Below are 14573 nucleotides of genomic sequence, written 5' to 3' on the forward strand. Positions count from 1 at the left end.
CTCTCTGTGAGGAAGGAGGGCAGTCCCATCCCTTGCTCTGTGTCTGTGTGCCACCGACTCCAGTATGAGGGAGTGACTAGGCAGGGACCTGTTTCTCCTCCATAATCTTGCGCTGAACTTATCTCAGCTTTGTAAAGCTGTGGACTCTCCTAGGAGGTGTAAGCAGCCGAGGAGACGGAGGGAGATTTTTTTCCTCTCGGGGGAAGGGCTTAGCTAGGCAAACATAAACCCCTACTTGTGCCATTCTTTATAAAATGAGTTTAAAAGCTGGAAGTGTGTGTGTGTGTGTGTGTGTGTGTGTGTGTGTGTGTGTGTGTACACGTGTACATGCATTTGTGCAAAGGTGGAGGGCGTGTGTGTCGTTTGGTGGGAGACTTGAATATGACTGCCCAGGATACAAGCTTGCTCTGCAGTCTTGTTCCTATGTCAAGTCAGCAATCCATCTGTTTTATAGGAATTTTAGCCCCCCAGATTCTTCCCCCCAAACTAAGCAGTCCCTCAGGGAGACTTGGAAACTGATGCTCTGGTACCTGGCACTGGAGGAATGGCAAACTAAGCCGCAGGAAGATATTCTGGACTGAGAACTTCCGACAAATGATACCCACAGGCCCCTTTAGATTTAGAGATTGCACAGAATTGCCCTGCATCTAAGAGACTGGAAGCTGTGGAAGAGGTGTCCCAGGAGCTCTCTAGCTCCCCAGGAGGAACCAGGATGTCAGAACTCTTTCAAGCTTCCCAGGAAGTCTCAGTGGCAGACCCTGCCCCAGCCCCAGACTCCCCCTGTTCATTTCCTCCCCCAATTCCGTCATCCCGTCATCGTGGCGGCGCTTGCTGCAGCCCTCCCTGGTTGCTTTATTTATTTATTTTGCACCAACAGGGTTGCTGCAGACTCATTCTCGCCTGGTTTAAAAAGAGAGAGAGAAGAGCAAGGGGAAGAGAGAGAGAGAGAGAGAGAGAGAGAGAGAGAGAGAGAGAGAGAGAGAGAGAGAGAGAGAGAGAGAGAGAGAGAGAGAGAGAGAGAGAGAGAGAGAGAGAGAGAGAGAAATGCTTTCTGGCTCTTTTCTCTCCCTTGGTCTTGGCAACGCGGCCGCAGTAGCAGCAGAGGCGGCGGCGGCGGCGGCAGCAGCTACAGCAGTCCCGCCAGCCGGCTGATGCTGCAGGCTGCCGGGCAGTGGGGAGTGGGGAGTCATACACACAGGGGAGGTGGAGGGGCCAAGGTGCAGCTCGGATGGGACAGGCCCCAGCCCTGGAGAAATGCAGCGCCCAACTTGATGCCACCCTCCAGCTTCTCCGGTAAGTGCCCCTGCTCTCTTTGCGGAAGTCTCAGCTGCCCTTTCCCATAGCAATCTCAAAGACAAGGCCAGGCTAAGTGTGCCTGTAAAGGAAAGGGAGCTTGCACCCTCCACCCCAGCCAACCATTCATCCTGCCGCCCCACACAGAACTGTGAATGAAAAACTAAAATGTCCAAGGTAACCCTGGTTGGGGGACTCCAAGGAGATCCCTCCTCCTTCTCCCTAGTGTTCCTTCTACCTCTAGAAAGGACTTTTCCCCCCACAGTCAGTGTGGATACTCCAAAAATCTCTCTCCTAAGTGACCCCTCCCCATGCCTCAATCAGGTGTGCTTTTAAGTGAATGAGTTTTCATATGGGTCTATGGCTGTCACATAGAGAAAGAAGAAAGCTCCATATCCCTGTGGGGGCAGGCAATGCCCCAGACTCCAGAAGGAGAGAAAGCGCTTTTGTAACGTCTACCTCTTTCTGCAAAGTGACCAGAGGCCAGTCCTGTAGCCACCGAGGATAAGAAAGGAAGACTATGATTAAATTAGCCACCTTATAAATAAAAGATGTTGACCCGAAGTCCCCCCCAACCACTGGGCCAGCAGGCTTTGGGGACAAAGAAGAAACTCATGGAAGCAGGAAGGAAGGGAGCTGGCACACATGCTTCACTGCACTTTTGCTGAATGCAGAGCAAAGCGATGAGCAGGAACTGCAGCAACAGTGATGAAGAGCGAGCTGTCAGGTGGACTTCCCAGAACAGGCACAGGGAGAGGAGAGACTAAGAATTCTTAGCACCCCAGAGATGCCTGTTAGGCTAATGAAAGGGTCAGGAGGGAAGACTTAGCAGCCCGTTGCCCCTTGCCACTCTTTCCCCTCCCAAGTCACCCTCATCCCCTGCTCTTTCCTCCGGTCTCTGGTCTCCGTACTGAGGGTTGAACTTGGTGTCTTCATTCCCCAACTGCGACTCTGAAGTGGCTGGAGGGGAGTCTCCAGAATGATTCTCCTAGAGTGTAGGAAGGAAAGGGGAGCCACAGCTCCTAACCAGCTCCTCCTGTGTTCCACATGGAAGAAAATAGGACATGCAGCAGAAAGCTGACTCCACAGGGCCCAGGAAACCTGAAACCCCCAAGTCCAGAGGTGCAGGACCTGCAGCCAGGGGACACCCAGCAGGCGGCCTGCAGGAATGCCAGCTTGTCCTGCTCCTGTCCCTCTGCCATCTCTTGCTAATTCTAACATTCCTCCTCTCTTGCGGTCTCTATTGCATTAGCAAGGCAAGCAGAGGCACTCAACACTTAAGACACCTCCACCGTCTCTATCACCTTATTCAGCCTCCAACAGTTATCATAGTCACCATCTGCTGATACTGCCCAGGCTTCTGGTACCCAGAGACCCACTTTATATAGATGGGTGTTGTGCACTGCTTGGGTTCAGGTGTCTGCTATGCTAGCCAGTGGCTCCCTTCCTCCCACCCATGGCATCTGGTCATGGCTGTCTCTCCCTCTTTACCCATGCTTCCTGGGATCACAAGCCGTTTCTGGTGTCTTCTTGGGCAGCTCAGGCAGAAAGAGGTAGAAGCTCTCTTTCAGATGCATGTACAAACTAGACTCACCAGTAAGGGAGGAGAGAAGAGAAGCCCAAGGCTGAGGACCCCATGCAGAACCTTAGCACCCTTTGGATAGTTTCCACATCCCAATCCCTCTATAAAGGAAGAGGTGCTGTCCCTGGGGCTCTTGTAAGGGATCCCCAATCTCATCATCCAGTGCCCCCGCACTCCATTCCATAGCTAATATACAGCCAGGCTTGTCATCCACACAAACATTGTGGGGACACCAATTTGGCTAGTCCAGAGCCTGGGCCCTGGGCCAGGCTGAAAGAAGGCAGAAACTGGAGCAAAGCTAAAGCTTGCATGTCCCTTTGCTTCTGATGACTGGTCAAGGCGAGGTCCTCTTTCCAGTCAGCACAGGATCAGAAACTCCAGTCTGGATGGGATCTCCCTGAGCCTTAGGTAAAGATGTAGGCACAAAATATGGGAGAACAAGAAAGGGGCAAGAGAGTCAGGTGGTGGTGGCACACACCTTTAATCCCACCACTCAGAAGGCAGAGGCAGGTGGATCTCTGTGAGTTCGAGGCCAGCCTGGTCTACAAGTTGAGTTCTGGGACAGCCAGAGCTGTTACACAAAGAAACCCTGTCTCAGAAAAAATAAACAAACAAAAAGGGCGGGAGGGATGAGAGGAACAGAACAGAGTTCTGTTTGCAGAGATCAGATGTCACAGAAACAGGACCTGAGGTATTCCTGGTCTCATAGATACGGAGGGCAGGGGGGAAATGCAGGGAAACGCTGAGTTCTTTCCCTACTACTCAGTCCCTTAAACCTTCCACCACAGAAATCAGCTTGACTAGGGATCCATGCACAGAAAGTTCATGGCTGGTTATTCAGGGCTGCAAAGGAGAGATTTCCCCATAGGAGGAGCCTTAAGAAGCCCCAAGAAGGTGATACAGGTTTCCCCAGTTATATGTCACACTTGCTGGCAAGATTGAGACAACAGGCCACTTTTCCTCCCCTTTAAGGAGGCTCAGGGGAGTGCAGGGTCACCATCATCTGAAGCCACTTTCCAAAAAAGGCCATGTCATCATCTATTCCAGGCCTCAGGGGATGGACGCAGCCACAGCTCCAAAGCAAGCCTGGCTCCTGTGGTCCCCACTCCTTTTCTTGCTCCTCCTACCTGGGGGGAGCATCAGTAGCTGCCCTACTGTGTGTGACTGCACCTCCCAAACCCGGGCAGTACTCTGTGCCCATAGGCGACTGGACACTGTCCCTGGAGGGCTTCCACTGAACACAGAGCTCCTGGATTTGAGTGGGAACCGCCTGTGGGGGCTTCAGCGAGGCATGCTCTCCCGACTGGGCCAGCTCCAAGAACTGGACCTCAGCTACAATCAGCTCTCTACCCTTGAGCCTGGGGCCTTCCATGGCTTACAAAGTCTACTCACCCTGAGGCTCCAGGGCAATCGACTGAGAATTGTGGGTCCTGGGATCTTCTCAGGCCTGTCTGCTCTCACACTGCTGGACCTCCGCCTCAATCAGATCGTCCTCTTCCTAGACAGAGCCTTTGGTGAGCTAGGCAGCCTCCAGCAGCTGGAGGTTGGAGACAATCACCTGGTGTTTGTGGCTCCTGGGGCCTTCACAGGGCTGGCCAGGCTAAGTACCCTCACCCTGGAACGCTGTAACCTCAGCACAGTGCCTGGCCTAGCCCTTGCCCAGCTCCCAGCTCTAGTAGCTCTTAGGCTTCGCGAACTGGATATTGAGAGGCTGCCAGCTGGGGCACTTCGAGGGCTAGGTCAGCTAAAGGAGCTGGAGATCCACCACTGGCCATCTCTGGAGGCCCTGGACCCAGGGAGCCTGCTTGGGCTCAATCTGAGCACCCTGGCCATCACCCGCTGCAATCTGAGCTCAGTACCCTTCCAAGCACTATACCACCTGAGCTTCCTCCGGGTCTTGGATCTATCTCAGAATCCTATCTCAGCCATTCCAGCCCGAAGGCTCAGCCCCCTCATCCGGCTCCAGGAGCTCAGGCTGTCAGGAGCCTGCCTCACTTCCATCGCTGCCCATGCCTTCCATGGCCTGACTGCCTTCCACTTGCTGGATGTAGCGGACAACGCCCTTCAGACTCTGGAGGAAACAGCCTTTCCTTCTCCAGATAAACTGGTCACCCTGAGGCTGTCTGGTAACCCCCTAACCTGTGACTGCCGCCTCCTCTGGCTGCTCCGCCTCCGTCGCCACCTGGATTTTGGCACCTCCCCTCCTGCTTGTGCTGGCCCCCAGCATGTCCAAGGGAAGAGCCTAAGGGAGTTTTCAGACATCCTGCCTCCGGGCCACTTCACTTGCAAACCAGCCCTGATCCGAAAGTCAGGGCCTCGGTGGGTCATTGCAGAGGAGGGAGGGCATGCTGTTTTCTCCTGCTCTGGAGATGGAGATCCAGCCCCCACTGTCTCCTGGATGAGGCCTCAGGGAGCTTGGCTGGGAAGGGCGGGGAGAGTAAGGGTCCTAGAGGATGGCACCCTGGAGATTCGCTCGGTGCAGCTGCGGGACAGGGGGGCCTATGTCTGTGTAGTCAGCAATGTTGCTGGGAATGACTCCCTGAGGACCTGGCTGGAAGTTATCCAAGTTGAACCACCAAATGGCACTCTCTCTGACCCCAATATCACCATGCCAGGGATCCCAGGGCCTTTCTTTCTGGACAGCAGGGGTGTAGCTATGGTGCTGGCAGTGGGGTTTCTCCCCTTCCTCACCTCAGTGACCCTCTGCTTCGGTCTGATCGCTCTTTGGAGTAAGGGCAAGGGCCGGGTCAAGCACCACATGGCTTTTGATTTTGTGGCACCTCGGCCCTCTGGGGATAAGAACTCTGGGGGTAACCGGGTCACTGCCAAGCTATTCTGATCTTTTCTTCCACACTGAAGACTACCCAAGTCCACTTTAGACGCCAAAGGGAAAGGTAGGGCTAAAGTCTGTTGAACCACAGCTTCATGTCAGACAACATGCCCCCCCCTCCACCTGTCACCTGCACTCTGAGAGCTGCTCTAGTCTGAGGATAGCATTGGCACCTCTTCATCGAGGGCCCCAGGGAGCTGCAGATAGAGACCTTATCGCCAAGACAGCCCCCACTTGGCATCCCCACACTAGGCCGGAAAGAAATGCAAGGCTCCAGTCTGCTCTTCACACACTTATATCCATTAATATCCAGGACCAGCTGCCTAACACAACCATAAGATTAATTTCAGAAGTGAGCCGGGAAGCACCACAAGCTTCTGAGTCCGTTCATCATGCAGGCATCCTCCCTTCCTTTTCTGCTACCCAGTACCAAATCCAGCCAGCGCCCCTGGGTGCAAGCAGGAACTAGAGCTGAGGATCCAGAGATGCCTGCCAGTGCGGCCTGACTCCACTCTGGCACTCGGCTGCCTGCAGGAGCTTCCACCACCTTCCGGACTGTCAAAAGCCACCACAGTGGCAGTGAGAATGAAACCTGATCCCTGGGACTTTATTTACTTCCATCTACTTCTTCCCGTTCCTCCTTTTTCAGCTATTGATCATCGAGCCTCCACCTACCCAAGCCTGGCACAAAGGCTGAGGAGGCCCACACGGCCTGCAGAGATCAGTGCTCCTTGCTCCTCTCCGTGGGCACCCTTGCCCCCTTGCTCTCCTCTCTAGAGCCAAAGAAGGGCAGATTCCCCCACCTTTGAAGGGATGCCTCTGCAGCAATCCCCCGTTTCGCATCTTCAGTCACTCCGGGGTTGCAGATCCCAAGCACGCCTGGCAAGGGGAAAGCCAGAGGGGAACTCCTAAGAGTCACGCTAATAAACACAAGAATGTGCAGCTGGGAGCAAGGCTGGGGCGCTCAGCAAGCCACGTGAGAAGTGGAGGGAAGGTGGCAGCAGCTGCCTAGACGCTTCGCACCAGCCTCAGCTCCCCCAGCTGGATTTAGTGTGGCCCCAGTGGGAAGCTGACCCTGGATAAATGTCACCTCAAAGAGGAAGTGGAGTGAGAGGTAGAATCGCTGACTGCTACAGTGTGCTTCCAACAGAGGATGGAGCAGAGCCCAAAGCACAGACATGCTGGGAGCTCTAGACACTGACAGCATCAAGCATCAGAAGGGGAGGAGGAAGGGGGGCGGGGAGGACAGGAGGAGGGGCTGACATAAGGAGAGTCACGCAGCCCCGGGGAGCCTTTTCTCTTGACTGCAGCATCTAGCCAGGGTTTCCTTCCTCCTTGCCCCGTCCCTGCCCACCTCACACCCAAACGTATGCCACCATAAGCTTTCTGGTGGCTGCTGTTGCCCTTGCTAGGAGGAGACTCCACTCGCTGCTGCAAGATCCCTAGCTCAAACTGTCCCTGACAGGTGAGCGGTACTGAGCCAGCAAAGCTGGACCGAGGACAGGACGCAGGCGCACAAGCACTTGGGAGCGCCAGAAGTGGCTGTAGGAGCTTAGGCGTTAATAGAGCAAGGCTGGAGAAAAGGACATTCTTGAGAAATAGGCAACTCTGAGACCCCAAGCTCCTCCATGCCCTCACAGTCCAAAGGACAATTCGGCAACCTCCTCCTCTCCCTCCTCTTCTACCAGCAGCTTATTAGGTCGGGACCTGGGAGCTGCCTGGGGGTGCTCCATTCTAAGATGTATCTCTTTTGTCTCATGTGTATGTGTGAGTGCATGCATGTTTGTGTGTGCACCGTGTGTGTACTTGGTGCCCACAGAAGCCAGAGGAGGACACTAGATCCCTGCAGCTGGAGTCTTCCATGGTTGTGAGCCAACATCTGGGTACTGGTAACCAAACCCAGGTCCTCTACAAAAGCAATAAGTGCTCTTAACCACTGAACCATCTCTCCAGCCTCCCTCCCAACTCCCCCTATCCCCCACCCCCTTATTTTAAGACAAAGTTTCGCTGGCTGGCCCTGGAACTCCATAGGTAGACCAGATTGACTTTCAACTCACAGAGGTCTGCCTCTGCCTGGCATTAAAGGCATGTGACACCATGCCCGCCCCACCTCCACCCCATCCTTGCTCTTGCATAGCTTTCCCAGGAAACCTTGGAGAAGTGAAGTGACCCATTCATTTAAGGTTACTGTGTTGAGCACTTTCACAGCTTTTCTGGTCATCTGCAAGCCAGTCCTCTTTCTGACCTGCCTGGAAAGGGTGCTCTTAGCTCAGCTGTGAGTGCACAAGCTAGGGTGTGTGTGTGTGTGTGTGTGTGTGTGTGTGTGTGCGCACGTGCAATCCTCACATCAAGTCTAAAGATAAAATAGATTAAGCTGTTCAAGTGCACAGAGCTAGTTGATAAGGAAGCCATACTTGAAGGCAGAGGTGACTGACTCAAAACCTACCGTTTCTACTGTACCACATAGTCAGTTAGGCTCTCGTAATGGACTCTCTCAGAGCCTCTCGGTTGTATGGTGTGAAACTGTGAGAAAAGTGACATTTTCTGTCCTGCCCGCTCCACTGCTAAGGGGTTCTGGGTCCAACTCTGATTCTGGCCTTTCTTCTATAACTGATGTACCTGACTCAGGAAGCTGTTTTTACTTTCTCCCTCTCTTCTTAGTCTGTCTGCCTCAAGGACTGCAGGAAGGAGCAGAAATTCCAGGCATGAGACAGGTGGAAAGGGAATGCCTGTGTCTCCCAGAATTTTATCCTGATTAAAACATGGATATTCCAGGGGTTCTAACTTGAGACACCTCTTGGTTTAAAGAAGGGCTTCCAGTATGGTAGAGGAACCAGGACATTTGAACCCACTCACTCTGTCCAGCTGGAAAGGACCCTCTTGAAGCCAATCCTACCCTCTTTCCTTCTATTTCAGAAGAGCACCAAAGCTCCTAGGCTGAGAGAACTATAGACCCAAAGCCCTCTGGGGCCACTTCAGCACTCTCCCATATTGGTCCCTGACAGGTTGTTTCCTCTAAGTTCTGACTTCTGGCTTTCCTTTGCTGTGCTAGATTCTGTTCAAGGATGAAAACCCTGTACAGCATCACAGACTTCTCTTGAGACTATCTGGAGTAAGCTATGATGGTAAATGTTCCCCGTTATCCAGCCACCCAAAGCCATCACAGACCCCATGGAGTGCAGGTTAAGGTCATGGGTCTTAGAAGCCTGTTTGCAGGGGCAAAGCTGAGGTGAGTGCTCAGGCGGCCTCTGCTTCCTCGGGTCCATTAAAAACAAAGATAAACAGTCACAGTGTGACAAAGATGGTGTTACAAAGGCCAGCAGGTGCTATGGTAGTCCCCGACCCCTTCCTCTACCAGTATTCATCTCTCAGGGACGGGTGGGGACCTCTGGATGGGACTCCTGGTCTAAGAAAAAACGTGAGGGTAACTCAGGCTGGCCAACATCTCAGAATGACAGCCCACAAATCCTGCTCCTTCAAACGGCTTTGTAAAGGAAACCAAGAAGGAAGCCTTAGAGTGTGGTGGTGGAGGAGGCTGAGAATCTCTCTCCCGGGACACCTGATCAATCTGATGTAAAGACAGGACAGCAGCGGCAGCATAAATTTCAAAAGTAAGCCTCCTGGTACCTATTACTAATTTCTGGTGGAGATTTGATGGATGGGGGAGGAAGCTGTAACTCCCACAGTGGGGCAAAAGGAGAGAGAAATGCTGCTTTTCTTTTCAAAGGCTTATACAACACAGTGTTAGCTGAAAGGACCATTAGCATGTGGCTGGGGGAGGGAATGCTGAGTTAGAGCTCTGGAGCCAGGCTACCTTTGTCTAAGAACCCCATGCTATCTAAAGTCAGCTTTAAAAAAAAATACACACACACACACACACACACACACACACACACACACACACACACGCGCGCGCGCGCGTCACTGTGTGGGCATGTGAATGCAAATACAAGTGCCCACAGAGGCCAGAAGCCTTGGATTCCCCTGAATCTGGAGTGACAGATGGTTGTGAGTGGTCCAGGATGGGTGCTGGGAACTGCTCCAGGAGAGTAGTATGCACTCTTTTTTTTTTTTTTTTTTTTTTCCGGTTTTTCGAGACAGGGTTTCTCTGTGTAGCTTTGCGCCTTTTCTGGAACTCACTTGGTAGTCCAGGCTGGCCTCGAACTCACAGAGATCCGCCTGGCTCTGCCTCCCGAGTGCTGGGATTAAAGGCGTGCGTCACCACCGCCTGGCCGAATGCACTCTTAACTGAGTAAAGCCTGCTTCCTGCTTTGGCTTACTGAGTAAAAACACCTGTCCATTGAATCCTCCAGGCAGTCTAGACTTTAACTCATTTTACCTACAGCCTCCTGAAGCCTGTTCAGAAGACTTTCAAGGAAAAGAGAAGCCTTTTAGGAGCTAGAAATGAAAGTAAAGAAATCACAGTCTATCCAATCCGGCATCTCACAATTTCAACCCTGATTTGTGCTCCTGGGGGAAATGAGACGACAAATCCAAAAGTCACAGTGACTTGGGAGTGAGTCTGAAGCCATTTCACTTATTCCTTCTGCTCCCCCAACTCCCTACCCAGACAAAGAGATAGGAAACCCTTGAAAAGCAGTCAACACCTCAATTTTTATTACCCTGACTAAGGAATCCCTCCAGGGCTGGAGATAACTCAGCAGGTAAAGACTGATGACCTGAGTTCAATCTGTGGAACCCACAAGGTGGAAGAAGAGAAACAACTTCCACAAGTTGTCCTCTGACACATGTGCCATTGCACCAGCATGACCACACACACACACACACACACACACACACACACACACACACACACACACACACGCACTATTAAATTTAAAAACATGTTAAAAAGAAACTCTTCCTGTGTTGTAATTTTAGTTTTTAACCCTACTTTGAACTTCTATTTCATTTCATTTCTTGATCTCACACTGAAGCTGGAAGATGATGGGCCTACAAAGTAATCATGTGCTCTTTATAGCAATACTGGACATTATTTCTTGGATTTAAATACTCCAACTTTTTAAATTAAAAAAAATAGCTATAGTGGCCAACAAGATGATTCAGTAGGTGATGGCAACTGCCACCAAGTCTGACAACTTATTTGACCCCCTGGACCCATATGGGGGGAGGAAGAACACTCACAAGTTGTTCCCTAACGGCCACACACATACCACAATCATTCAAAAAAAACACAACACACTTTCTGACCGCCATAGTCACACCATGGCATGCACTTACACACAACCTCACAATAAATAAACTACTTAATTATTTCATCAAAAACAAATTAAAAATGTAAAGGGGAAACTAGAGAGATAGCTCAGCAGTCAAAAGTGTTTGCTACCCTTGCAGAGCACCTGAATTCAGATCCTGGCCCTCATGTCAGGTGGCCACAACTGCCTGAAACTCCAGTTCAGGCCTCCACAGCTACCCACATTCATGTGAACATACCTACCTACACATGAAAATACATAAAATATATTTAAATTGCTATAGTAATCCAGGCATTCAAATATCTAGGAATAATCTTTTTTTTTCTTTTTTAATTCAGAGATTTTCTATTCATTTTACATATCAACCACAGATTCCCCTGTCCTCCCCCCTCCCACCATCTAGGAATAATCTTAAGACACATGTCAATTCTATATGATGAAAACTTTAAAACACAACGATGGGACACCCAAGACTTAAACTTACAGGAAGATTCTGTATCATAAATACAGCAATGCTCCTTTAGTCTAAAACCAGGTGATTCTGGTGGGCATTGGTAGCACACGCCTTTGAGGTCCCTGTACTCAGGAGGCAGAGGCAGAGGCAGGCGGATCTCAGTGAGTTCGAGGCCAGTCTGGTCTACAGAGTGAGTTCCAGGACAGCCAGGGCTACACAGAGAAACCCTGTCTCGAAAAGAATATTAGCAATAACAAAGTAAACTGTGGAAAGTTCTCACAATGTAACATGGCACAGCAGGGACGATGAATGGACAAAATGTATACATAACAAGACCGGATCCCATCGAAATGATTTGAACAAAGGAAGCCAGACACAGAAGAGTACATACTCAGTGACTCCCTTCTGAGGGGGGTAATGACAGGACGGGAACTCATGAGTGACTTTCTGGACACTGGTGATGTTGCTGTTTGACTTGGTGCTGGTTACCAAAAATATCCCATTTTTGAAAGTTCATCAAGATATGTATTTAATGGCCAGGTAAGGCAACTCATGCTTGTAGTCTCAGAACTCTTGAGGATGAGACAGGAAGATTACCTTGAGTTTGAGACCAACCTAGACTACATAGTGAGTTCCAAGCCAGCCTGGGCTACAGAACGAGATCCTGTCATGAACCAACAAGATGTACATTTATCATTTCTACATGTACTATGTATTAATTTTTTAAATGTCAAAATACATAGCATGAATCAATTTTTAAAATAGTGTGGTATTAGAATATGAATATATCAGTGGGGAAAATAGGCTTAAAAAGAGGCTATTAAGAGTGCTTACTATCTCTTGGGACCTGGGTTTGATTCCTAGCACTCACATGGTGGCTCACAACCATCCATAACTTCAGTTCTAGGAGATCTGACCCTCTTCTGGCCTCTTCAGGCACCAGGTATGCACATGGTGCACAGACATACATGAAATAAAATACCCATATGCATAAATAAATAAAATAGACTCAAAGACATTTGGAGTTTATAAAGACAATATTAAAAAACAATACAAAGGATTCGGAGAGTTGGATGAACCAAGCTGTATCTCTATCTCACATCTTTATGCCCATAATAAATTCCAGAAGAATCAAAATTTATACATTCAAAGATACAAAATACCTTTTAAGGAAAACAAGTTTTTAAAAATAATTTTAAGTAGTGACTTTTCTAAATGTGATATGAAACCCAAAAGTTATTTTAAAAAATTGATAAATTCAACTACACAAAATTCCTGGGGCTGTGGAGATGGTTCAGCCAGGTAAAGGCCTGCTCTGAAAGCATTAGGACCTAAGGCGGATCCCCAGCACCCACAGAAAAAGCCTGGTGTGACAGTGCATCTGGGAGTGAAGGGGCAACCTGGTCTCTGCACCTCACTGGCCAGCCAGCCTAGCCTAAACACTGGCCCCAGGCTCAGAGAAAATGATTGAGGAAGATGTCTAGGTTCTGTGTTTGACCTCTGCCCCCCTCTAGAACTGTGATGCACCTGCACACAGACACATATGCACCCATACAAGCATGTACATATCACACACACTCACAAAGAGCTACTGTATAGCAAAACCATAAACAGTTTGAAATTACATAGAATAGGGGCTGGCTTGCTTATCAGTTAAGAGCACTGGCTGCTTTTCCAGAGGACCCTGGTTTAATTCCCTGCACCTACATGGCAGCCCAAAATCACCTGTCACACCAGTTCTGGGGGATCCAAAGGCCTCTTCTGGCCTCCGTGGGCACCAGGCACACACATGGTGCACAGACACGCATGCAGGCAAAACACTCATAATCATAAAAATAAAAAATTATTTAAATAAATAAAAATGAAAGACGGAATAAACTGGAAAAGGATTTCTAACTTGATGTACAATGAACAAATACTAAGATTCAATAACCAGCAAAATATTAACAAAGAATGTAAACAATTTATAAAAAAAATACAATGCACTTAAACATATTATATGCAACTCTACTTACAATAAAGGAAATGAAAAATAAAATTGCAATGAAATGATAATTTCCAATATCAGATTGTCAAAAAAAAGTTAAGATGTGTGACAACATATGGTATAAGTATGTTGTCAAATAGGTCCTTTTCATGAATGCATGGTAGGTGCGAAAACTGTGGAAGGCAGTCTGGCAATACTAAATCAAATATTTTTCAAATATTGTTAATTGAATGAAAATTAGAAAAATATTGGCAGAAAAATCTTTGGAAAGCTGTGTACATCCGCTGGGCGGTGGTGGTGCACACCTTTAATCCCAGCACTCAGGAGGCAGAGCCAGGAGGATCTCTGTGAGTTCGAGGCCAGCTTGGTCTACAGAGTGAGATCCAGGACAGGCACCAAAACTACACAGAGAAACCCTGTGGGGGGCGGGGGATGCTGTGTACATCCAAAATGAAATAACAAGGCACACTTCTCTGAGCTAGCGTTTTCATTCTGAAGTGTTTACCATGGAGATATAGTTATATAAGAGCAAAATTAAGCTGAGCATGGTGATACATGCCCAGGTGGATCTCTGTGAGTTTGAGATCTGCCAGCCTGATCTACAGAGAGAGACCCGGTCTCAAAATAAAACAATCAAAACTGGTCTACACAGGGAGTTCCACATCAGCAAGGGCTACATAGTGATACCTTGTCTTAAAAATTTAAAAAAAAAGAATTTAAAGTGCAAAGTGAAGCGTGCTTGAAAATGAACATGTTAAAGTTCTGGTTAAATACATCTTCTACATCCATGTCATATCCTGAGATTTAACTATGAGGCAGAGAGGTATGTTGCTATGGAAAGCTTTCTAGATTATATAAAAAGTTACTAAATTATATGTATAGCATGTTTTCAACTGTGTAAAAATACATTTACATGTGTTTTAACTATGGAATGGCTTGTGAAAAATTTCCCAAGAAACTGGTTGTACTGGTTGCCTCTGAAGAGACATTTTCTGCAATAACCTTTTGTTACTTGTGAATCTCCTAGAAGGTGCATGTATTATTTATCTAAATATATATATATATTTTTTTGAATGACTAGAAGTCGAGCGTGTCTAAGCCCCAGCTACTCAAGAACCTGAGTAAACGGAATTTGAGGACAGCCTGGGCAACATACCAAGTGTCTGTCTCTAAAATAAGTCATAACAATAATAATAATAATAATAGTAATA

At 48.9% G+C, this 14573-nt stretch overlaps 1 protein-coding gene across 1 annotated transcript; it reads left to right on the top strand.

Annotated features, from left to right (window-relative positions):
* Positions 1–867: 867 nt before the first annotated feature.
* On the top strand, positions 868–7700 carry Lingo4 (leucine rich repeat and Ig domain containing 4). The gene is made up of 2 exons (XM_052732249.1): positions 868–1293; positions 3923–7700. The coding sequence occupies exons 1-2, from the start codon at positions 1229–1231 to the stop codon at positions 5712–5714; spliced, it is 1857 nt and encodes a 618-aa protein (XP_052588209.1). The 5' UTR covers positions 868–1228; the 3' UTR covers positions 5715–7700.
* The last annotated feature ends 6873 nt before the right edge of the window (positions 7701–14573 follow it).

The sequence above is a fragment of the Peromyscus californicus genome, unplaced genomic scaffold (assembly GCF_007827085.1).
Source record: "Peromyscus californicus insignis strain IS unplaced genomic scaffold, ASM782708v3 Scaffold_9__1_contigs__length_137607984, whole genome shotgun sequence".
Lineage (NCBI taxonomy): Eukaryota > Metazoa > Chordata > Mammalia > Rodentia > Cricetidae > Peromyscus > Peromyscus californicus.

Bases quoted from the DNA above. Each gene is read 5' to 3' on its own strand.
- Lingo4 (XM_052732249.1), top strand. From the start codon at position 1,229: ATGGGACAGGCCCCAGCCCTGGAGAAATGCAGCGCCCAACTTGATGCC. The intron at 1,294-3,922 runs GTAAGTGCCCCT...CATCTATTCCAG, and splicing joins GCCACCCTCCAGCTTCTCCG to GCCTCAGGGGATGGACGCAG.